The 26,205-nt window shown below is 42.9% G+C and overlaps 1 protein-coding gene across 1 annotated transcript in view; it reads right to left on the minus strand.

Moving 5' to 3' along the window:
• CREM (cAMP responsive element modulator) overlaps window positions 1–26,205 on the minus strand; it is a 212,798-nt gene that overhangs the window by 138,140 nt on the left and 48,453 nt on the right. Inside the window, exon 4 of the mRNA XM_053715679.1 lies at window positions 26,178–26,204. Coding sequence (XP_053571654.1) covers window positions 26,178–26,204 — 27 coding nt within the window. The remainder of the gene's footprint in view (window positions 1–26,177; window position 26,205) is intronic.

The following is a 26,205-nucleotide window of genomic DNA, read 5'->3' on the forward strand; positions in this document are numbered from 1 at the left end:
ATGTAGGCGTGCAAAGGGTACTATGTCCATTGCTGCTACCATTAAGCCGATCACCTCCATGCATTGAGCTACTGACGGGTGTTGAATGGAATGAAGGACACGGCATGCATTTTGAAGCTTTGTTAACCTGTCTTCTGTCAGGTAAATCTTCATTTTTAAAGAATCTATAAGAGTCCCCAAGAAGGGAACTCTTGTGAGTGGAAAGAGAGAACTCTTCTTTTCGTTCACCTTCCATCCATGCGACCTTAGAAATGCCAGTACTAACTCTGTATGAGACTTGGCAGTTTGAAAGCTTGAAGCTTGTATCAGAATGTCGTCTAGGTACGGAGCTACCGCAATTCCTCGCGGTCTTAGTACCGCCAGAAGAGCACCCAGAACCTTTGTGAAGATTCTCGGAGCCGTAGCCAATCCGAATGGAAGAGCTACAAACTGGTAATGCCTGTCTAGAAAGGCAAACCTTAGATACCGGTAATGATCTTTGTGAATCGGTATGTGAAGGTAAGCATCCTTTAAATCCACTGTGGTCATGTACTGACCCTTTTGGATCATGGGTAAAATTGTCCGAATAGTTTCCATTTTGAACGATGGAACTCTTAGGAATTTGTTTAGGATCTTTAAATCCAAGATTGGCCTGAAAGTTCCCTCTTTTTTGGGAACCACAAACAGATTTGAGTAAAACCCTTGTCCTTGTTCCGACCGCGGAACCGGATGGATCACTCCCATTAATAAAAGATCTTGTACGCAGCGTAGAAACGCCTCTTTCTTTATTTGGTTTGTTGACAACCTTGACAGATGAAATCTCCCTCTTGGGGGAGAGAATTTGAAGTCTAGAAGGTATCCCTGAGATATGATCTCTAACGCCCAGGGATCCTGGACATCTCTTGCCCAAGCCTGGGCGAAGAGAGAAAGTCTGCCCCCCACTAGATCCGTTCCCGGATCGGGGGCCCTCGATTCATGCTGTCTTAGGGGCAGCAGCAGGTTTCCTGGCCTGCTTGCCCTTGTTCCAGGACTGGTTAGGTCTCCAGCCTTGTCTGTAGCGAGCAACAGCTCCTTCCTGTTTTGGTGCAGAGGAAGTTGATGCTGCTCCTGCTTTGAAATTACGAAAGGAACGAAAATTAGACTGTCTAGCCTTAGGTTTGGCTCTGTCTTGAGGCAGGGCATGGCCTTTACCTCCTGTAATGTCAGCGATAATTTCTTTCAACCCGGGCCCGAATAAGGTCTGCCCTTTGAAAGGTATATTAAGCAATTTAGATTTAGAAGTAACGTCAGCTGACCAGGATTTTAGCCACAGTGCTCTGCGTGCCTGAATGGCGAATCCGGAATTCTTAGCCGTAAGTTTAGTTAAATGTACTACGGCATCTGAAATAAATGAGTTAGCTAACTTAAGGGCTTTAAGCTTGTGTGTAATCTCATCTAATGGAGCTGATTCAAGTGTCTCTTCCAGAGACTCAAACCAAAATGCTGCTGCAGCCGTGACAGGCGCAATGCATGCAAGAGGTTGCAATATAAAACCTTGTTGAACAAACATTTTCTTAAGGTAACCCTCTAAATTTTTATCCATTGGATCTGAAAAGGCACAGCTATCCTCCACCGGGATAGTGGTACGCTTAGCTAAAGTAGAAACTGCTCCCTCCACCTTAGGGACCGTTTGCCATAAGTCCCGTGTGGTGGCGTCTATTGGAAACATCTTTCTAAATATCGGAGGGGGTGAGAACGGCACACCGGGTCTATCCCACTCCTTAGTAACAATTTCAGTAAGTCTCTTAGGTATAGGAAAAACGTCAGTACTCACCGGTACCGCAAAATATTTATCCAACCTACACATTTTCTCTGGTATTGCAACTGTGTTACAATCATTCAGAGCCGCTAACACCTCCCCTAGTAATACACGGAGGTTTTCCAGCTTAAATTTAAAATTTGAAATATCTGAATCCAGTTTGTTTGGATCAGAACCGTCACCCGCAGAATGAAGCTCTCCGTCCTCATGTTCTGCAAATTGTGACGCAGTGTCTGACATGGCCCTAATATTATCAGCGCACTCTGTTCTCACCCCAGAGTGATCACGCTTACCTCTTAGTTCTGGTAATTTTGCCAAAACTTCAGTCATAACAGTAGCCATATCCTGTAATGTGATTTGTAATGGCCGCCCAGATGTACTCGGCGCTACAGCGCTACGAGCGGGAGATGCAGGTACTGACACGTGAGGCAAGTTAGTCGGCATAACTCTCCCCTCGTTGTTTGGTGAAATATGTTCAATTTGTACAGATTGACTTTTATTTAAAGTAGCATCAATACAGTTAGTACATAAATTTCTATTGGGCTCCACTTTGGCTTTAGCACATATAGCACAGATATCTTCCTCTGAATCAGACATGTTTAACACACTAGCAAATAAACTAGCAACTTGGAAATACTTTTCAAGTAATTTACTATAATATGAAAACGTACTGTGCCTATAAGAAGCACAGAAAAAGTTATGACAGTTGAAAATTAATAAACTGAAAAGTTATAGCATCAAATCTTTGTAAAAAACACAATTTTAGCAAAGGATTGCTCCCATTAGCAAAGGATAACTAACCCTGATAGCAGAAAAAAAAATAAAAAAAATACAGAAAACAGAATTTATGTTTACCTGATAAATTACTTTCTCCAACGGTGTGTCCGGTCCACGGCGTCATCCTTACTTGTGGGATATTCTCTTCCCCAACAGGAAATGGCAAAGAGCCCAGCAAAGCTGGTCACATGATCCCTCCTAGGCTCCGCCTACCCCAGTCATTCGACCGACGTTAAGGAGGAATATTTGCATAGGAGAAACCATATGGTACCGTGGTGACTGTAGTTAAAGAAAATAAATTATCAAACCTGATTAAAAAACCAGGGCGGGCCGTGGGCCGGACACACCGTTGGAGAAAGTAATTTATCAGGTAAACATAAATTCTGTTTTCTCCAACATAGGTGTGTCCGGTCCACGGCGTCATCCTTACTTGTGGGAACCAATACCAAAGCTTTAGGACACGGATGAAGGGAGGGAGCAAATCAGGTCACCTAAATGGAAGGCACCACGGCTTGCAAAACCTTTCTCCCAAAAATAGCCTCAGAAGAAGCAAAAGTATCAAACTTGTAAAATTTGGTAAAAGTGTGCAGTGAAGACCAAGTCGCTGCCCTACATATCTGACCAACAGAAGCCTCGTTCTTGAAGGCCCATGTGGAAGCCACAGCCCTAGTGGAATGAGCTGTGATTCTTTCGGGAGGCTGCCGTCCGGCAGTCTCGTAAGCCAATCTGATGATGCTTTTAATCCAAAAAGAGAGAGAGGTAGAAGTTGCTTTTTGACCTCTCCTTTTACCTGAATAAACAACAAACAAGGAAGATGTTTGTCTAAAATCCTTTGTAGCATCTAAATAGAATTTTAGAGCGCGAACAACATCCAAATTGTGCAACAAACGTTCCTTCTTTGAAACTGGTTTCGGACACAGAGAAGGTACGATAATCTCCTGGTTAATGTTTTTGTTAGAAACAACCTTTGGAAGAAAACCAGGTTTAGTACGTAAAACCACCTTATCTGCATGGAACACCAGATAAGGAGGAGAACACTGCAGAGCAGATAATTCTGAAACTCTTCTAGCAGAAGAAATTGCAACTAAAAACAAAACTTTCCAAGATAATAACTTAATATCAACGGAATGTAAGGGTTCAAACGGAACCCCCTGAAGAACTGAAAGAACTAAATTGAGACTCCAAGGAGGAGTCAAAGGTTTGTAAACAGGCTTGATTCTAACCAGAGCCTGAACAAAGGCTTGAACATCTGGCACAGCTGCCAGCTTTTTGTGAAGTAACACCGACAAGGCAGAAATCTGTCCCTTCAGGGAACTTGCAGATAATCCTTTTTCCAATCCTTCTTGAAGGAAGGATAGAATCCTAGGAATCTTAACCTTGTCCCAAGGGAATCCTTTAGATTCACACCAACAGATATATTTTTTCCAAATTTTGTGGTAAATCTTTCTAGTTACAGGCTTTCTGGCCTGAACAAGAGTATCGATAACAGAATCTGAGAATCCTCGCTTCGATAAAATCAAGCGTTCAATCTCCAAGCAGTCAGCTGGAGTGAAACCAGATTCGGATGTTCGAACGGACCCTGAACAAGAAGGTCTCGTCTCAAAGGTAGCTTCCAAGGTGGAGCCGATGACATATTCACCAGATCTGCATACCAAGTCCTGCGTGGCCACGCAGGAGCTATCAAGATCACCGACGCCCTCTCCTGATTGATCCTGGCTACCAGCCTGGGGATGAGAGGAAATGGCGGGAACACATAAGCTAGTTTGAAGGTCCAAGGTGCTACTAGTGCATCCACTAGAGCCGCCTTGGGATCCCTGGATCTGGCCCCGTAGCAAGGAACTTTGAAGTTCTGACGAGAGGCCATCAGATCCATGTCTGGAATGCCCCACAGGTGAGTGACTTGGGCAAAGATTTCCGGATGGAGTTCCCACTCCCCCGGATGCAATGTCTGACGACTCAGAAAATCCGCTTCCCAATTTTCCACTCCTGGGATGTGGATAGCAGACAGGTGGCAGGAGTGAGACTCCGCCCATAGAATAATTTTGGTCACTTCTTCCATCGCTAGGGAACTCCTTGTTCCCCCCTGATGGTTGATGTACGCAACAGTTGTCATGTTGTCTGATTGAAACCGTATGAACTTGGTCCTCGCTAGCTGAGGCCAAGCCTTGAGAGCATTGAATATCGCTCTCAGTTCCAGAATATTTATCGGTAGAAGAGATTCTTCCCGAGACCAAAGACCCTGAGCTTTCAGGGATCCCCAGACCGCGCCCCAGCCCATCAGACTGGCGTCGGTCGTGACAATGACCCACTCTGGTCTGCGGAATGTCATCCCTTGTGACAGGTTGTCCAGGGACAGCCACCATCTCTGGTCCTCTGATTTACTTGTATCTTCGGAGACAAGTCTGTATAGTCCCCATTCCACTGACTGAGCATGCACAGTTGTAATGGTCTTAGATGAATGCGCGCAAAAGGAACTATGTCCATTGCCGCTACCATCAACCCGATCACTTCCATGCACTGAGCTATGGAAGGAAGAGGAACGGAATGAAGTATCCGACAAGAGTCTAGAAGTTTTGTTTTTCTGACCTCTGTCAGAAAAATCCTCATTTCTAAGGAGTCTATAATTGTTCCCAAGAAGGGAACCCTTGTTGACGGGGATAGAGAACTCTTTTCCACGTTCACTTTCCAACCGTGAGATCTGAGAAAGGCCAGGACGATGTCCGTGTGAGCCTTTGCTTGAGGAAGGGACGACGCTTGAATCAGAATGTCGTCCAAGTAAGGTACTACCGCAATGCCCCTTGGTCGTAGCACAGCTAGAAGGGACCCTAGTACCTTTGTGAAAATCCTTGGAGCAGTGGCTAATCCGAAAGGAAGCGCCACGAACTGGTAATGTTTGTCCAGGAATGCGAACCTTAGGCACCGATGATGTTCCTTGTGGATAGGAATATGTAGATACGCATCCTTTAAATCCACCGTGGTCATGAATTGACCTTCCTGGATGGAAGGAAGAATAGTTCGAATGGTTTCCATCTTGAACGATGGAACCTTGAGAAACTTGTTTAAGATCTTGAGATCTAAGATTGGTCTGAACGTTCCCTCTTTTTTGGGAACTATGAACAGATTGGAGTAGAACCCCATCCCTTGTTCTCTTAATGGAACAGGATGAATCACTCCCATTTTTAACAGGTCTTCTACACAATGTAAGAACGCCTGTCTTTTTATGTGGTCTGAAGACAACTGAGACCTGTGGAACCTCCCCCTTGGGGGAAGTCCCTTGAATTCCAGAAGATAACCTTGGGAGACTATTTCTAGCGCCCAAGGATCCAGAACATCTCTTGCCCAAGCCTGAGCGAAGAGAGAGAGTCTGCCCCCCACCAGATCCGGTCCCGGATCGGGGGCCAACATTTCATGCTGTCTTGGTAGCAGTGGCAGGTTTCTTGGCCTGCTTTCCCTTGTTCCAGCCTTGCATTGGTCTCCAAGCTGGCTTGGCTTGAGAAGTATTACCCTCTTGCTTAGAGGACGTAGCACTTTGGGCTGGTCCGTTTTTACGAAAGGGACGAAAATTAGGTCTATTTTTTGCCTTGAAAGGCCGATCCTGAGGAAGGGCGTGGCCCTTACCCCCAGTGATATCAGAGATAATCTCTTTCAAGTCAGGGCCAAACAGCGTTTTCCCCTTGAAAGGAATGTTTAGTAGCTTGTTCTTGGAAGACGCATCAGCCGACCAAGATTTCAACCAAAGCGCTCTGCGCGCCACAATAGCAAACCCAGAATTCTTAGCCGCTAACCTAGCCAATTGCAAAGTGGCGTCTAGGGTGAAAGAATTAGCCAATTTGAGAGCATTGATTCTGTCCATAATCTCCTCATAAGGAGGAGAATCACTATCGAGCGTCTTTATCAGCTCATCGAACCAGAAACATGCGGCTGTAGCGACAGGGACAATGCATGAAATTGGTTGTAGAAGGTAACCCTGCTGAACAAACATCTTTTTAAGCAAACCTTCTAATTTTTTATCCATAGGATCTTTGAAAGCACAACTATCCTCTATGGGTATAGTGGTGCGTTTGTTTAAAGTGGAAACCGCTCCCTCGACCTTGGGGACTGTCTGCCATAAGTCCTTTCTGGGGTCGACCATAGGAAACAATTTTTTAAATATGGGGGGAGGGACGAAAGGAATACCGGGCCTTTCCCATTCTTTATTAACAATGTCCGCCACCCGCTTGGGTATAGGAAAAGCTTCTGGGAGCCCCGGCACCTCTAGGAACTTGTCCATTTTACATAGTTTCTCTGGGATGACCAACTTTTCACAATCATCCAGAGTGGATAATACCTCCTTAAGCAGAATGCGGAGATGTTCCAACTTAAATTTAAATGCAATCACATCAGGTTCAGCCTGTTGAGAAATGTTCCCTGAATCAGTAATTTCTCCCTCAGACAAAACCTCCCTGGCCCCATCAGACTGGGTTAGGGGCCCTTCAGAGATATTAATATCAGCGTCGTCATGCTCTTCAGTATCTAAAACAGAGCAGCCACGCTTACGCTGACAAGGGTTCATTTTGGCTAAAATGTTTTTGACAGAATTATCCATTACAGCCGTTAATTGTTGCATAGTAAGGAGTATTGGCGCGCTAGATGTACTAGGGGCCTCCTGAGTGGGCAAGACTCGTGTAGACGAAGGAGGGAATGATGCAGTACCATGCTTACTCCCCTCACTTGAGGAATCATCTTGGGCATCATTGTCATTATCACATAAATCACATTTATTTAAATGAATAGGAATCCTGGCTTCCCCACATTCAGAACACAGTCTATCTGGTAGTTCAGACATGTTAAACAGGCATAAACTTGATAACAAAGTACAAAAACGTTTTAAAATAAAACCGTTACTGTCACTTTAAATTTTAAACTGAACACACTTTATTACTGCAATTGCGAAAAAACATGAAGGAATTGTTCAAAATTCACCAAATTTTCACCACAGTGTCTTAAAGCCTTAAAAGTATTGCACACCAAATTTGGAAGCTTTAACCCTTAAAATAACGGAACCGGAGCCGTTTTAAGCTTTAACCCCTTTACAGTCCCTGGTATCTGCTTTGCTGAGACCCAACCAAGCCCAAAGGGGAATACGATACCAAATGACGCCTTCAGAAAGTCTTTTCTAAGTATCAGAGCTCCTCTCACATGCGACTGCATGCCATGCCTCTCAAAAACAAGTGCGCCACACCGGCGCGAAAATGAGGCTCTGCTTAAGCTTTGGGAAAGCCCCTAAGGAATAAGGTGTCTAATACAGTGCCTGCCGATATTATTATATCAAAATACCCAGATAAAATGATTCCTCAAGGCTAAATATGTGTTAATAATGAATCGATTTAGCCCAGAAACAGTCTACAGTCTTAATAAGCCCTTGTGAAGCCCTTATTTATGATCGTAATAAACATGGCTTACCGGATCCCATAGGGAAAATGACAGCTTCCAGCATTACATCGTCTTGTTAGAATGTGTCATACCTCAAGCAGCAAGAGACTGCACACTGTTCCCCCAACTGAAGTTAATTGCTTCCAACAGTCCTGTGTGGAACAGCCATGGATTTTAGTTACGGTTGCTAAAATCATTTTCCTCATACAAACAGAAATCTTCATCTCTTTTCTGTTTCTGAGTAAATAGTACATACCAGCACTATTTCAAAATAACAAACTCTTGATTGAATAATAAAAACTACAGTTAAACACTAAAAAACTCTAAGCCATCTCCGTGGAGATGTTGCCTGTACAACGGCAAAGAGAATGACTGGGGTAGGCGGAGCCTAGGAGGGATCATGTGACCAGCTTTGCTGGGCTCTTTGCCATTTCCTGTTGGGGAAGAGAATATCCCACAAGTAAGGATGACGCCGTGGACCGGACACACCTATGTTGGAGAAATAAACGTTTTGTTTTTTTTATCACAGTCAACTACAATCTCACAGCTCTGTTGTGAGTGATTACCTCCCTCAAAACAAGTTTTGAAGACCCCTGAGTTCTGTAGAGATGAACCGGATCATGCAGGGAAGACAATAAACATAACAGTGAGAGAGATCAGTAAACTGTCATTAATTAAATAAAACGACTGCCAAGTGGAAAAAAATAGTGCCCAAAACATATTTTCACCCAGTACCTCAGAAAATTAAACGATTTTACATGCCAGCAAAAAACGTTTAACATTAATAAATTGAGTGTTATTAAAAAGCCTGTTGCTAGTCCCTGCAAATTAGGCTAAAGTTTTATGCATACAGTATAATTCCAGCGATGTGCCATTCCCCAGAATACTGAAGTGTAAAATATACATACATGACAGCCTGATACCAGTTGCTGCTACTGCATTTAAGGCTGAGTTTACATTATATCGGTATGGCAGAATTTTCTCATCAATTCCATTGTCAGAAAATAATAAGCTGCTACATACCTCTTTGCAGATTAATCTGCCCGCTGTTCCCTGATCTGAAGTTTACCTCTCCTCAGATGGCCGAGAAACAGCAATATGATCTTAACTACTCCGGCTAAAATCATAGAAAAACTCAGGTAGATTCTTCTTCAAATTCTACCAGAGAAGGAATAACACACTCTGGTGCTATTATAAAATAACAAACTTTTGATTGAAGGTATGAAACTAAGTATAATCACCACAGTCCTCTCACACATCCTATCTATTCGTTGGGTGCAAGAGAATGACTGGTAATGGCAGTTAGGGGAGGAGCTATATAGCAGCTCTGCTGGGTGAATCCTCTTGCACTTCCTGTTGGGGAGGAGTTAATATCCCATAAGTAATGGATGATCCGTGGACTGGATACACTTAACAAGAGAAAAGAGTCTTTCCCTTGTAAGGTAAAGCCAAAAGCTTGGCCTTAGAAGAGACATCGGCCGACCAAGATTTTAACCACAGAGCCCTACGAGCTAGAACCGTGAAGCTAGACATCTTAGCTCCCAGACAAATTATCTGCATATTGGCATCACAGATAAAAGTATTGGCCAATTTAAGAGCTTTGATCCTATCTTGGATCTCCTCTACTGTAGTTTCCGCTGTAATAAGATCAGATAACGCATCGCACCAATAAGATGCAGCTCCTGCAACCGTAGCAATACTCGCTGCTGGTTGCCACTGCAATCCATGATGGACATACATCTTTTTTAAGTAATCCTTTATAGGAATGGAAGTTCTCTTAGCAAGAGTAGAAATAGCTCCTTCTACTTTTTGAACAGTGCACCATGAGTCACAAATAGAGTCAGCCACAGGAAACATCTTCTTAAAAACAGGGGAAGTTAAAAAGGAACCCCTGGTTTGTCCCATTTCTGAGCAATAATTTCAGACATCTTCCTTGGTACAGGAAAAACCTCCTCAGAAGATGGGGAATCATAGACTCTATCCAATTTTGAAGACTTTGTGGGGTTGACAGCAACCACCGGTTCAGAGTCGTTCAAAGTAGCTAGAACCTCCTTCAAAAGTAATCGGAGGTGCTCAAGCTTAAATGTAAAATTACCTTCTTCAGATTCTGAAGATTTTTCTGCTGAAGTGTCAGAGTCTGAGATCTCCCCTTCAGAAGCTACTAAAGTATCATCATCAGACATCTGAGTAAGAGTGGCTAATGCAGTCCTAGAATCAGAAACCTTAGCATTAGGCAAGTGTTTAAATTTTCTCTTGCGCTTACCCAATGAAGGGAAAGCTGACAAAGCCGCTGTTACTGCAGAAGAAACCTGAGTGGCAAAATCCCCAGGTAAATAAACACCCCCAGGAGGATGAGAGGACACAGAAGGCACAGTATGAGAAACAACTAAGACATGGGACGTTTAAGGAGAAAGCTGAGGCATGTCACGCACAGCATTATCCTAAAAGACATTAGGCAGAAAGGAGTAATCTGTCTTTAAATTTTAAAGTCTTAGATAAACAAGAAGAACAAAATTGCATAGGCAAAACAATTTAGGCTTCTAAACAAAGTAAACATTTATCTATGGAGCTGGACTGATCCTGTTCTAAGCCTATAGCTAATAATCCCCACAAGTAAACAAGGCAAAATGTAAAATAAAAATGCTTTTAAAATTTTAATTAAAGATTAAAACTCATTTAAGCAAGGACCTATAAAGAACCAGGCATCGCACTTTGTGTAGTTGTCTGTACTATAATGTGGATTATTCCAGTGAGCCACTTAGACCTCTTGAGAAAACAAAACAAAACTTTTAGATAAAAAAATACCTCAGATTGCCTGAGGTTCCTACCGCCAAGATAATACCCCACTAACAAGTAACCAAGAGAACAGCCTCCACTTGAAAAGCTTAACTGTACTGCGTAACCGAAAGTGCAAAGGCAAAGACACCCCAGCCAAATGCTTAAATACCTCCCCCGCTTCCCTCATCCCACAGTCATTCTGCCAAGGGAACAAGGAACAGTACGAGAAATATCAGAGTGAAAAAGGTGCCAGAAGAAAAGGAAGAAAAGGAAATTACCTGGCAAGTCATAATTTATGTTTTCCTTCTAAATACAGGGAGAGTCCACAACTGCAGTCATTACTTGTGGGAAATTATACCCAAGCTACAGAGGACATTGAATGCTAACGGGAGGGTACAAATAAGAAGCAGCCCAACCTGAGTAAACCATAGCATGCCAGAAACTCAAACTCCCAAGGCTTCCTTGACAGAAGCAAAAAAGAAAAATATAAGATTGTTAGGAGGACCAAGTAGCCACCCAACAATCAGAACCATAGGATCCCATGTCAGAGACCCAAAACCAGTCACTGTACTCGAACTGAGCCATAAACCTTAGAGGAGGCTTGTGTCCGCTAACTCAATAAGCTAAGCAAACATGCTCCTTCACCAGAAAACCAAGGAAGTGGACAAGGCTTCCTGCCCCTAACGCCTCCCAGAATAGACACAAACAAGGAAGTTTGACAAAAACTCATTTGTAGCCTGAAGACAGGACTTCAAGGCCCGAACCATATCCAAGTTATGAAATAACCACTCCTAAGAAGAATTGGGACACAAGGAAGGAACCACAATCTCCTGATTGATGTTGCATTCTGAAACAACCATAGGAAGAAAACCAACCCAGAGAGAGAAAAACTTAATGTCAACTCTATGCATAAGCCCAAACGGGGTCTTGTGCAAAACGTAGAACAAGATGTAAACTCCAATGAGGAGCACTAGATCCAAACACAGGCCTAAACTAATCAAAGCATGAACAAGACTGGACATCTGGAAGCTCTGAGAGCCTCTCTAGCAGAAAAACCGATAGGGACGAAACCTGTCCCCTAAGGGAGCTAACAGAAGGCCCTTCCCCAGAGCATCCTGGAGAAAAGAAAAGCTCCTTGAAAACCTGGCCTTATGCCAGGAGAAACCCTGCTCAACATACCAGAAGAAGTAGGTCCTGCACCCCTTATAATAGATGCCACTATACCCCATCAGAAAAACCTTTCTTGGATAAGACTAAGCGGTCAATTCCACGCAGTCAGCTTCAGAGAGTCCATGATGCGATGAACAGTAGAACCCTGCTCCAGCAAATCCCTGAAACAAAGGTCAGTGGAGATGAAGCACCTAAATAGCGAAACAACTCCAGATATAAATGGAGCAATCAGTCACATAGACATCTATGTCTTACCGGAATCTATGCCGTGGAACAGCGACACGGTCCTTCAAGTTTGGCAGATTGTAGCAGCACCTCTGACATGGACTTGAGTGAAGAAAAGCAGGCAGAGAAACTCGTCAACGCTGATTGCTTAAGGAGCTGTTAATATGAGTCTGGATGGGTTCGCAGAAAGACTCTCCCTGCATCTCCAGACCCGAACATTCGTCAATATTCTCACTGAGAGGCTGACAAGACTACTTAAAACTCCAGTCCCATAGCGAAGGCTACTACCCTCCATAAGAGACTACTCTGAATCTTCAGACACTTCTCTGCCATCCTCCGGTGACAAAAGGCAAAGAATGACTGGGGATGAGGGAAGCGGGGGAGGTATTTAAGCCTTTGGCTGGGGTGTCTTTGCCTCCTCCTGGTGGCCATGTATTCCCACAAGTAATGAATGCAGCTGTGGTCTCTCACTGTATTTAGAAGGAAAACGACATTACAGTCTTACAGAGCAAACCGCATAAAAGTATCATGGCTCACCAGCCTAACAGCTCAAGTCTAACACATATCTCTAGACAAATACATCCCAGCCCATTGAGAGAACGCTGTCTCTTCAATCTCATACTGCCAAGTTAGGAATAAATTTATCCCATATTAAAGTGTGCCAATAAAAAATGCGCCCATATGAATCCTTATATTAATCAAGCATTATTATCTTTGTAGCTAACAACAAAAGGGATCTAGAAGGAAGATTAACCCCGTAAGTGCTGCTGTCTTTCATGACCTAGAAGGCAAAGACACTTACCTTAGATCCTTGCATAAGAGATGCTGATCCTCAAGGTGTGGCAGGCACTACGCTCCCTATCACGGACCTGTAGGAAAAGAAAGAACAGAGTAAACAACTCTGGCTTTCCACAAAGGGGTAGCAAAGTGTTAAAAGTAAAGCAAAGGACAGCGTCGCCGCCTTTTAACTGCTAAAAGTCACCACTACTCTTACTCAAGAGATTGACGTGGACACTGCTAGACCCTAATCCTTACTTGCAGGGAAAAATACCCATAAAAGGATTAAATTCTTCAGACACTAACTTCGCACAACCTCCATTGGCAGAGGCAAAGAGAATGACTGGGGGTTATGGGTAAGGCAGTTACACTTTGCCTCCTCCTGCTGGCCAGGAGTTGAATATCCCACTAGTAATTGGAATGACGTCGTGGACGCTCCATGTCATAGGAAAGAAATAAAGGATTAATCATTTCAAAAACAAAAGATAAAATGTATTTTTTGTTTGCATTTTAGATCATTTTGAAATCTATGTTGAACAAAATACATCCAATATTCTTAACATTTTCTAAACTCCTTTTTAAAAGGAACACTCAAGTCAAAATTTAACTTTTATGTTTCAGATAGAGTATGCAATTTTAAACAACTTTCCAGTTTACTTCCATTAACAAAATGTGCAGTCTTTTTATATTTACACTTTTTAAGTCATCAGCTCCTACTGTGCAAGAATTCACAGAATATACATATATGCATTTGTGATTGGCTGATGGATGTCACATGATTCTGGTGGAGTGGAAATAGACATAACTTTGTCAGAAAAAAAACATAATTTATGCTTACCTGATAAATTTATTTCTCTTGTGGTGTATCCAGTCCACGGATCATCCATTACTTGTGGGATATTCTCCTTCCCAACAGGAAGTTGCAAGAGGACACCCACAGCAGAGCTGTCTATATAGCTCCTCCCCTAACTGCCATATCCAGTCATTCGACCGAAAACAAGCAGAGAAAGGAGAAACCATAGGGTGCAGTGGTGACTGTAGTTTAAAATTAAAAAATACCTGCCTTAAAATGACAGGGCGGGCCGTGGACTGGATACACCACAAGAGAAATAAATTTATCAGGTAAGCATAAATTATGTTTTCTCTTGTAAGGTGTATCCAGTCCACGGATCATCCATTACTTGTGGGATACCAATACCAAAGCTAAAGTACACGGATGAAGGGAGGGACAAGGCACGGAAAGTACCACTGCCTGTAAAACCTTTCTCCCAAAAATAGCCTCCGAAGAAGCAAAAGTATCAAATTTATAGAATTTTGAAAAAGTATGAAGCGAAGACCAAGTCGCCGCCTTGCAAATCTGTTCAACAGTAGACTCATTTTTAAAGGCCCATGTGGAAGCTACAGCTCTAGTAGAATGAGCTGTAATCCTTTCTGGAGGCTGCTGGCCAGCAGTCTCATAGACTAAGCGGATTATGCTTCTTAGCCAAACAGAAAACAGAATTTATGCTTACCTGATAAATTACTTTCTCCAACGGTGTGTCCGGTCCACGGCGTCATCCTTACTTGTGGGATATTCTCTTCCCCAACAGGAAATGGCAAAGAGTCCCAGCAAAGCTGGCCATATAGTCCCTCCTAGGCTCCGCCCACCCCAGTCATTCGACCGACTGACAGGAGGAAATATATATAGGAGAAACCATATGGTACCGTGGTGACTGTAGTTAGAGAAAATAATTCATCAGACCTGATTAAAAAACCAGGGCGGGCCGTGGACCGGACACACCGTTGGAGAAAGTAATTTATCAGGTAAGCATAAATTCTGTTTTCTCCAACATTGGTGTGTCCGGTCCACGGCGTCATCCTTACTTGTGGGAACCAATACCAAAGCTTTAGGACACGGATGAAGGGAGGGAGCAAATCAGGTTACCTAAACGGAAGGCACCACAGCTTGCAAAACCATTCTCCCAAAAATAGCCTCCGAAGAAGCAAAAGTATCAAATTTGTAAAATTTGGCAAAAGTGTGCAGTGAAGACCAAGTCGCTGCCTTACATATCTGGTCAACAGAAGCCTCGTTCTTGAAGGCCCATGTGGAAGCCACAGCCCTAGTGGAGTGAGCTGTGATTCTTTCAGGAGGCTGCCGTCCGGCAGTCTCATAAGCCAATCAGATAATGCTTTTAAGCCAAAAGGAAAGAGAGGTAGAAGTCGCTTTTTGACCTCTCCTTTTACCAGAATAAACAACAAACAAGGAAGATGTTTGTCTGAAATCTTTAGTAGCCTCTAAATAGAATTTTAGAGCACGGACAACGTCCAAATTGTGTAACAAACGTTCCTTCTTTGAAACTGGATTCGGACACAAAGAAGGTACAACTATCTCCTGGTTAATATTTTTGTTAGAAACAACTTTAGGAAGAAAACCAGGCTTAGTACGCAAAACCACCTTATCTGCATGGAACACCAGATAGGGCGGAGAACACTGCAGAGCAGATAACTCTGAAACTCTTCTAGCAGAAGAAATTGCAACTAAAAACAAAACTTTCCAAGATAGTAACTTAGGCCTAGATTTGGAGTTCGGCGGTAGCCGTCAAAACCAGCGTTAGAGGCTCCTAACGCTGGTTTTGGCCGCCCGCTGGTATTTGGAGTCAGTGATTAAAGGGTCTAACGCTCACTTTTCAGCCGCGACTTTTCCATACCGCAGATCCCCCTACGCCATTTGCGTAGCCTATCTTTTCAATGGGATCTTTCTAACGCCGGTATTTAGAGTCGTTTCTGAAGTGAGCGTTAGAGCTCTAACGACAAAACTCCAGCCGCCTGAAAATAGCAGGAGTTAAGAGCTTTCTGGCTAACGCCGGTTTATAAAGCTCTTAACTACTGTACCCTAAAGTACACTAACACCCATAAACTACCTATGTACCCCTAAACCGAGCTCCCCCCACATCGCCGCCACTCGATTTAAATTTTTAACCCCTAATCTGCCGACCGCCACCTACGTTATACTTATGTACCCCTAATCTGCTGCCCCTAACCCCGCCGACCCCTATATTATATTTCTTAACCCCTAACTTGCCCCCCACAACGTCGCCGCAAGCTACTTAAAATAATTAACCCCTAATCTTCCGACCGCAAATCGCCGCCACCTACGTTATCCCTATGTACCCCTAATCTGCTACCCCTAACATCGCCGACCCCTATATTATATTTATTAACCCCTAATCTGCCCCCCTCAACGTCGCCGACACCTGCCTACACTTATTAACCCCTAATCTGCCGAGCGGACCTGAGCGCTACTATAATAAAGTTATGAACCCCTAACCCGCCTCACTAACCCTATCATAAATAGTATTAACCCCTAATCTGCCCTCCCTAACATCGCCGACACCTAACTTCAATTATTAACCCCTAATCTGCCGACCGGAGCTCACCGCTATTCTAATAAATGTATTAACCCCTAAAGCTAAGTCTAACCCTAACACTAACACCCCCCTAAATTAAATATAATTTACATCTAACGAAATAAATTAACTCTTATTAAATAAATGATTCCTATTTAAAGCTAAATACTTACCTGTAAAATACATCCTAATATAGCTACAATATAAATTATAATTATATTATAGCTATTTTAGGATTAATATTTATTTTACAGGTAACTTTGTAATTATTTTAACCAGGTACAATAGCTATTAAATAGTTAAGAACTATTTAATAGTTACCTAGTTAAAATAATAACAAAATTACCTGTAAAATAAGTCCTAACCTAAGATATAATTAAACCTAACACTACACTATCAATACATTAATTAAATAAACTACCTACAATTACCTACAATTAAACCTAACATTACACTATCAATAAATTAATTAAATAAACTACCTACAATTACCTACAATTAACCTAACACTACACTATCAATAAATTAATTAAATACAATTCCTACAAATAAATACAATTAAATAAACTAGCTAAAGTACAAAAAATAAAAAAGATCTAAGTTACAGAAAATAAAAAAATATTTACAAACATAATAAAAATATTACAACAATTTTAAACTAATTACACCTACTCTAAGCCCCCTAATAAAATAACAAAGCCCCCCAAAATAAAAAATTCCCTACCCTATTCTAAATTAAAAAAGTTACAAGCTCTTTTACCTTACCAGCCCTGAACAGGGCCCTTTGCGGGGCATGCCCCAAGAATTTCAGCTCTTTTGCCTGTAAAAGAATAAATACAATACCCCCCCCCCCAACATTACAACCCACCACCCACATACCCCTAATCTAACCCAAACCCCCCTTAAATAAACCTAACACTAAGCCCCTGAAGATCTTCCTACCTTGTCTTCACCATACCAGGTTCACCGATCCGTCCTGAAGAGCTCCTCCGATGAGCTCCTTCTTCCATCCGGAGCGAAGCGGCAGGATCCTGAAGACATCCAGCGCGGAACATCCATCCGGACCGACGACTGAACGACTGTTCCTTTAAGGGACGTCATCCAAGATGGCGTCCCTCGAATTCCGATTGGCTGATAGGATTCTATCAGCCAATCGGAATTAAGGTAGGAATTTTCTGATTGGCTGTTCCGATCAGCCAATAGAATGCGAGCTCAATCTGATTGGCTGATTGGATCGGCCAATCGGATTGAACTAGATTCTGATTGGCTGATTCCATCAGCCAATCAGAAAATTCCTACCTTAATTCCGATTGGCTGATAGAATCCTATCAGCCAATCGGAATTTCGAGGGACGCCATCTTGGATGACGTCCCTTAAAGGAACAGTCATTCGTCGTTCAGTCGTCGGTCCGGATGGATGTTCCGCGCTGGATGTCTTCAGGATCCTGCCGCTTCGCTCCGGATGGAAGAAGATCGAAGATGCCGCCTGGATGATGACTTCAATCGGATGGAAGATCCTCTTCTGCCCCGCTTGGATGAAGACTTTGACCGGATCATGGACCTCTTCAGCCCCCGCTTGGGCTTGGATCAGGACATCGGAGGAGCTCTTCAGGACGGATCGGTGAACCTGGTATGGTGAAGACAAGGTAGGAAGATCTTCAGGGGCTTAGTGTTAGGTTTATTTAAGGGGGGTTTGGGTTAGATTAGGGGTATGTGGGTGGTGGGTTGTAATGTTGGGGGGGGGGGTATTGTATTTATTCTTTTACAGGCAAAAGAGCTGAAATTCTTGGGGCATGCCCCGCAAAGGGCCCTGTTCAGGGCTGGTAAGGTAAAAGAGCTTGTAACTTTTTTAATTTAGAATAGGGTAGGGAATTTTTTATTTTGGGGGGCTTTGTTATTTTATTAGGGGGCTTAGAGTAGGTGTAATTAGTTTAAAATTGTTGTAATATTTTTATTATGTTTGTAAATATTTTTTTATTTTCTGTAACTTAGATCTTTTTTATTTTTTGTACTTTAGCTAGTTTATTTAATTGTATTTATTTGTAGGAATTGTATTTAATTAATTTATTGATAGTGTAGTGTTAGGTTAATTGTAGGTAATTGTAGGTAGTTTATTTAATTATTTTATTGATAGGGTAGTGTTAGGTTTAATTATATCTTAGGTTAGGACTTATTTTACAGGTAATTTTGTTATTATTTTAACTAGGTAACTATTAAATAGTTCTTAACTATTTAATAGCTATTGTACCTGGTTAAAATAATTACAAAGTTACCTGTAAAATAAATATTAATCCTAAAATAGCTATAATATAATTATAATTTATATTGTAGCTATATTAGGATGTATTTTACAGGTAAGTATTTAGCTTTAAATAGGAATCATTTATTTAATAAGAGTTAATTTATTTCGTTAGATGTAAATTATATTTAACTTAGGGGGGTGTTAGTGTTAGACTTAGCTTTAGGGGTTAATACATTTATTAGAATAGCGGTGAGCTCCGGTCGGCAGATTAGGGGTTAATAATTGAAGTTAGGTGTCGGCGATGTTAGGGAGGGCAGATTAGGGGTTAATACTATTTATGATAGGGTTAGTGAGGCGGGTTAGGGGTTCATAACTTTATTATAGTAGCGCTCAGGTCCGCTCGGCAGATTAGGGGTTAATAAGTGTAGGCAGGTGTCGGCGACGTTGAGGGGGGCAGATTAGGGGTTAATAAATATAATATAGGGGTCGGCGATGTTAGGGCAGCAGATTAGGGGTACATAGGGATAACGTAGGTTGCGGCGGTTTACGGAGCGGCAGATTAGGGGTTTAAAAAAATATGCAGGGGTCAGCGATAGCGGGGGCGGCAGATTAGGGGTTAATAAGTGTAAGGTTAGGGGTGTTTAGACTCGGGGTACATGTTAGAGTGTTAGGTGCAGACGTAGGAAGTGTTTCCCCATAGGAAACAATGGGGCTGCGTTAGGAGCTGAATGCTGCTTTTTTGCAGGTGTTAGGTTTTTTTTCAGCTCAAACAGCCCCATTGTTTCCTATGGGGGAATCGTGCACGAGCACGTTTTTGAGGCCGGCCGCGTCCGTAAGCAACTCTGGTATCGAGAGTTGCATTTGCGGTAAAAATGCCTGTACGCTCCTTTTTTGGAGCCTAACGCAGCATTTGATTAAACTCTCGATACCAGAGTTAATTTTATGGTGCGGCCAGAAAAAAGCCCGCGGAGCGTTAACAGCCCTTTTACCACCGAACTCCAAATCTAGGCCTTAATATCTATGGAATGTAAAGGTTCAAACGGAACCCCTTGAAGAACTGAAAGAACTAGATTTAGACTCCAGGGAGGAGTCAAAGGTCTGTAAACAGGCTTGATCCTAACCAGAGCCTGAACAAATGCTTGAACATCTGGCACAGCTGCCAGTCTTTTGTGTAGTAAGACAGATAAAGCAGAGATCTGTCCCTTTAGAGAACTTGCAGATAATCCTTTCTCCAAACCTTCTTGTAGAAAGGAGAGAATCTTAGGAATTTTTATCTTATTCCATGGGAATCCTTTGGATTCACACCAACAGATATATTTTTTCCATATTTTATGGTAAATTTTTCTAGTTACAGGTTTTCTGGCCTGAACCAGAGTATCTATAACAGAATCTGAAAACCCACGCTTTGATAGAATCAAGCGTTCAATCTCCAAGCCGTCAGTTGGAGGGAGACCAGATTTGGATGTTCGAATGGACCCTGAACAAGAAGGTCCTGTCTCAAAGGTAGCTTCCATGGTGGAGCCGATGACATATTCACCAGGTCTGTATACCAAGTCCTGCGTGGCCACGCAGGAGCTATCAAGATCACTGAGGCCCTATCCTGATTGATCCTGGCTACCAGCCTGGGAATGAGAGGAAACGGTGGGAATACATAAGCTAGGTTGAAGGTCCAACGTGCTACTAGTGCATCTACTAGAGTCGCCTTGGGATCCCTGGATCTGGACCCGTAGCAAGGAACCTTGAAGTTCTGACGAGACGCCATCAGATCCATGTCTGGAATGCCCCATAATTGAGTTATTTGGGCAAAGATTTCCGGGTGGAGTTCCCACTCCCCCGGATGGAATGTCTGACGAAAATCCGCTTCCCAATTTTCCACTCCTGGGATGTGGATCGCAGACAAGTGGCAGGAGTGATCCTCCGCCCATTGAATTATTTTGGTCACTTCTTTCATCGCCAGGGAACTCCTTGTTCCCCCCTGATGATTGATATATGCAACGGTCGTCATGTTGTCTGATTGGAACCTTATGAATTTGGCCTTTGCTAGTTGAGGCCAAGCTCTGAGAGCATTGAATATCGCTCTCAGTTCCAGAATGTTTATTGGGAGAAGAGACTCTTCCCGAGACCATAGACCCTGAGCTTTCAGGGATTCCCAGACCGCTCCCCAGCCCACTAGACTGGCGTCAGTCGTGACAATGACCCACTCTGGTCTGCGGAAGCTCATTCCCTGGGACAGATGGTCCAGGGTCAGCCACCAACTGAGTGAATCTCTGGTCTTTTGATCTACTTGAATCATTGGAGACAAGTCTGTATAATCCCCATTCCACTGTTTGAGCATGCACAGTTGTAATGGTCTTAGATGAATTCGTGCAAAAGGAACTATGTCCATTGTTGCAACCATCAATCCTACTACTTCCATGCACTGCGCTATGGAAGGACGAGGAACAGAATGAAGCACTTAACAAGAGCTTAGAAGTTTTGATTTTCTGACCTCTGTCAGAAAAATCCTCATTTCTAAGGAATCTATTATTGTTCCCAAGAAGGGAACTCTTGTCGACGGGGACAGAGAACTTTTTTCTTTGTTCACCTTCCATCCGTGAGATCTGAGAAAGGCTAGAACGATGTCCGTATGAGCCTTTGCTTTTGACAGGGACGACGCTTGTATTAGAATGTCGTCCAAGTAAGGTACTACTGCAATGCCCCTTGGTCTTAGAACCGCTAGAAGGGACCCTAGCACCTTTGTGAAAATCCTTGGAGCAGTGGCTAATCCGAATGGGAGGGCCACAAACTGGTAATGCTTGTCCAGAAAAGCGAACCTTAGGAACTGATGATGTTCTTTGTGGATAGGAATATGTAGGTACGCATCCTTTAGATCCACGGTAGTCATAAATTGACTTTCCTGGATGGTGGGTAGAATCGTTCGAATAGTTTCCATTTTGAACGATGGTACCCTGAGAAATTTGTTTAGGATCTTCAAATCCAAAATTGGTCTGAACGTTCCCTCTTTTTTGGGAACTACGAACAGATTGGAATAAAATCCCATTCCTTGTTCCTTTATTGGAACTGGGTGTATCACTCCCATCTTTAACAGGTCTTCTACACAATGTAAGAATGCCTGTCTCTTTATTTGGTTTGAGGATAAGTGAGACCTGTGGAACCTTCCCCTTGGGGGTAGTTCCTTGAATTCCAGGAGATAACCTTGAGAAACTATTTCTAGCGCCCAAGGATCCTGAACATCTCTTGCCCAAGCCTGAGCAAAGAGAGAGAGTCTGCCCCCCACTAGATCCGGTCCCGGATCGGGGGCTACTCCTTCATGCTGTTTTGTTAGCAGTGGCAGGCTTCTTGGCCTGCTTACCCTTGTTCCAGCCTTGCATTGGTTTCCAGGCTGGTTTGGGTTGTGAGGCATTACCCTCTTGCTTAGAGGATGCAGAATTAGAGGGCGGTCCGTTTCTGCGAAAGGGACGAAAATTAGGCTTATTTTTAGCCTTAAAAGACCTATCCTGTGGAAGGGCGTGGCCATTTCCCCCAGTGATGTCTGAAATAATCTCTTTCAAATCCGGTCCACATAATGTTTTACCTTTGAAAGGGATGTTAAGCAATTTTGTCTTGGATGACACATCCGCTGACCAAGACTTTAGCCAAAGCACTCTGCGCGCCACGATAGCAAACCCTGAATTTTTCGCTGCTAATCTAGCTAATTGCAAGGCGGCATCTAAAATAAAATTTAAGTGCGTGAACTCTGTCCATAACCTCCTCATATGGAGTTTCTCTACTGAGCGACTTTTCTAGTTCTTCGAACCAGAACCACGCTGCCGTAGTGACAGGAACAATGCATGAAATTGGTTGTAGAAGGTAGCCTTGCTGTACAAAAATCTTTTTAAGCAAACCTTCCAATTTTTTATCCATAGGATCTTTGAAAACACAACTATCTTCGATAGGAATAGTAGTGCGTTTGTTTAGAGTAGAAACTGCCCCCTCGACCTTGGGGACTGTCTGCCATAAGTCCTTTCTGGGGTCGACCATAGGAAATAATTTCTTAAATATAGGGGGGGGACAAAAGGTATGCCGGGCTTTTCCCACTCCTTAATTACTATGTCCGCCACCCGATTGGGTATAGGAAAAGCGTCGGGGGGCACCGGAACCTCTAGGAACTTGTCCATCTTGCATAATTTCTCTGGAATGACCAAGTTGTCACAATCATCCAGAGTAGATAACACCTCCTTAAGCAGTGCGCGGAGATGTTCTAATTTAAATTTAAATGTCACAACATCAGGTTCAGCTTGATGAGAAATTTTTCCTGAATCTGAGATTTCTCCATCAGACAAAACCTCCCTCATGGCCCCTTCAGATTGGTGTGAGGGTACGACAGAACAATTATCATCAGCGCCCTCTTGCTCTTCAGTGTTTAAAACAGAGCAATCACGCTTTCTCTGATAAGTAGGCATTTTGGATAAAAGATTTGCTATGGAGTTATCCATTACAGCAGTTAATTGTTGCATGGTAATAAGTATTGGCGCACTAGATGTACTAGGGGCCTCCTGCATGGGCAAAACTGGTGTAGAGACAGTAGGAGATGATGTAGTATCATGTTTACTCCCCTCATTTGAGGAATCATCTTGGGCAATATCATTATCTGTGGCAGTACTGTCCTTACTTTGTTTGGACGCTATGGCACAATTATCACATAAATTTAAATGGGGAGACACATTGGCTTTCATACATATAGAACATAGCTTATCTGAAGGTACAGACATGGTAAACAGGCTTAAACTTGTCAACAAAGCACAAAAAACGTTTTAAAATAAAACCGTTACTGTCTCTTTAAATTTCAAACAGAAAACACTTTATTACTGAATATGTGAAAAAGTATGAAGGAATCGTTCAAAAATTACCAAAATTTCACCAAAATTTCACCACAGTGTCTTAAAGCATTAAAAGTATTGCACACCAAATTTCAGAGCTTTAACCCTTAAAATAACGGAACCGGAGCCGTTTTTAAATTTAACCCCTATACAGTCCCAGCTATAGTCTTTGCTGAGACCCAACCAAGCCCAGAGGGGAATACGATACCAAATGACGCCTTCTAGAAGCTTTTTCAGTGATTTTTAGATCCTCACACATGCATCTGCATGCCCTGCTCTCAAAAAACAACTGCGCAGTAATGGCGCGAAAATGAGGCTCAGTCTATAACTAGAAAGGCCCCTGACTGAAAAAGGTGTCTAACACAGTGCCTGCCGTTTTATAAACGTTCCCCAAGATTATAAATGCCAATTGTTAGCCTAAATCTGAATAATATGCCCAAATAAAGTAATCGATTTAGCCCATAAAAATGTCTACCAGTTTTATAGCCCATATTAAGCCCTTTATTCTGTTTGTTTGACTAAGAAAATGGCTTACCGGTCCCCATGAGGGGAAATGACAGCCTTCCAGCATTACACAGTCTTGTTAGAAATATGGCTAGTCATACCTTAAGCAGAAGAGCCTGCTAACTGTTTCCCCCAACTGAAGTTACTTCATCTCAACAGTCCTATGTGGAAACAGCAATCGATTTTAGTTACTGTCTGCTAAAATCATCTTCCTCTCACAAACAGAAATCTTCATCCTTTTCTGTTTCAGAGTAAATAGTACATACCAGCACTATTTTAAAATAACAAACACTTGATAGAAGAATAAAAACTACATTTAAACACCAAAAAACTCTTAACCATCTCCGTGGAGATGTTGCCTGTGCAACGGCAAAGAGAATGACTGGGGTGGGCGGAGCCTAGGAGGGACTATATGGCCAGCTTTGCTGAGACTCTTTGCCATTTCCTGTTGGGGAAGAGAATATCCCACAAGTAAGGATGACGCCGTGGACCGGACACACCAATGTTGGAGAAAGAGAGGTTGCCGAAGCCTTTTGACCTCTCCTCTCTCCAGAGTAGACAACAAACAAAGCAGATGTTTGACGAAAATCTTTAGTAGCTTGTAAGTAAAACTTTAAAGCACGAACCACGGCCTGATTGTGTAGACGTTCCTTCTTTGAAGAAGGATTAGGACACAAAGACGGAACAACAATCTCTTGATTGATATTCTTATTAGATACCACCTTAGGTAAAAACCCAGGTTTGGTACGCAGAACTAACTTATCTGCATGGAAGATCAGATAAGGAGAATCACATTGTAAGGCAGATAACTCGGAAACTCTACGAGCCGAGGAAATAGCTACCAAAAAAAGAACTTTCCAAGATAAAAGTTTGATATCTATGGAATGAAGAGGTTCAAACGGAACTCCCTTGAAGAACCTTAAGAACCAGATTTAAGCTCCATGGCGGAGCAATAGGTTTAAACACAGGCTTGATTCTAACTAAAGCCTGACAAAATGCCTGCACGTCTGGAACATCTGCCAGACGCTTGTGCAAAAGAATAGACAGGGCAGAAATCTATCCCTTTAAGAAACTAGCTGACAATCCTTTTTCCAAACCTTCTTGGCGAAAGGATAATATCCTGGGAATCCTGACCTTACTCCATGAGTAACCCTTGGATTCACACCAATAAAGATATTTACCCATATCTTATGGTAAATTTTCCTGGTGAAAGGCTTTCGTGCCTGTATTAAGGTATCAATGACTGACTCGGAGAAGCCACGCTTTGATAACATCAAGCGTTCAATCTCCAGGCAGTCAGTCTCAGAGAAATCAGATTTGGGTGATTGAAAGGACCTTGTAGTAGAAGGTCTTGTCTTAACGGCAGAGTCCAAGGTGGAAAGGATGACATGTCCACTAGATCTGCATACTAGGTCCTGCGTGGCCACGCAGGCGCTATCAAGATCACCGATGCTCTCTCCTGCTTGATCTTGGCAATCAGACGAGGGAGCAGAGGAAACGTTGGAAACACATAAGCAAACACCTCCGGATGGAGCTCCCACTCCCCCGGATGAAAAAGTCTGTCGACTTAGAAAATCCGCCTCCCAGTTCTCTACACCTGGGATATGGATAGCCGATAGGTGGCAAGAGAGGATCTCTGCCCAGCGAATTATCTTTGAGACTTCTAACATCGCTAGGGAACTCCTTGTTCCCCCTTGATGATTGATGTAAGCCACAGTTGTGATGTTGTCCGACTGAAATCTGATGAACCTCAGAGTTGCTAACTGAGGCCAAGCCTGAAGAGCATTGAATATCGCTCTCAGTTCCAGAATATTTATTGGAAGGAGTGACTCCTCCTGAGTCCACGATCCCTGAGCCTTCAGGGAGTTCCAGACTGCACCCCAACCTAGAAGGCTGGCATCTGTCATTACAATTGTCCAATCTGGCCTGTGAAAGGTCATACCTTTGGACAGATGGACCCGAGATAGCCACCAGAGAAGAGAATCCCTGGTCTCTTGATCCAGATTTAGTAGGAGGGGACAAATCTGTGTAATCCCCATTCCACTGACTGAGCATGCAGAGTTGCAGCGGTCTGAGATGTAGGCGTGCAAACGGCACTATGTCCATTGCCGCTACCATTAAGCCGATTACTTCCATGCACTGAGCCACCAAAGGGCGAGGAATGGAATAAAGAACACAGCAGGAATTTAGAAATTTTGATAACCTGGACTCCGTCAGGTAAATTTTCTACAGAATCTATCAGAGTCCCTAGGAAGGAAACTCTTGTGAGGGGGATAGAGAACTCTTTTCCTCGTTCACC

The sequence above is a fragment of the Bombina bombina genome, chromosome 5 (genome assembly GCF_027579735.1).
Source record: "Bombina bombina isolate aBomBom1 chromosome 5, aBomBom1.pri, whole genome shotgun sequence".
In the NCBI taxonomy this organism is placed as follows: Eukaryota; Metazoa; Chordata; class Amphibia; order Anura; family Bombinatoridae; genus Bombina; species Bombina bombina.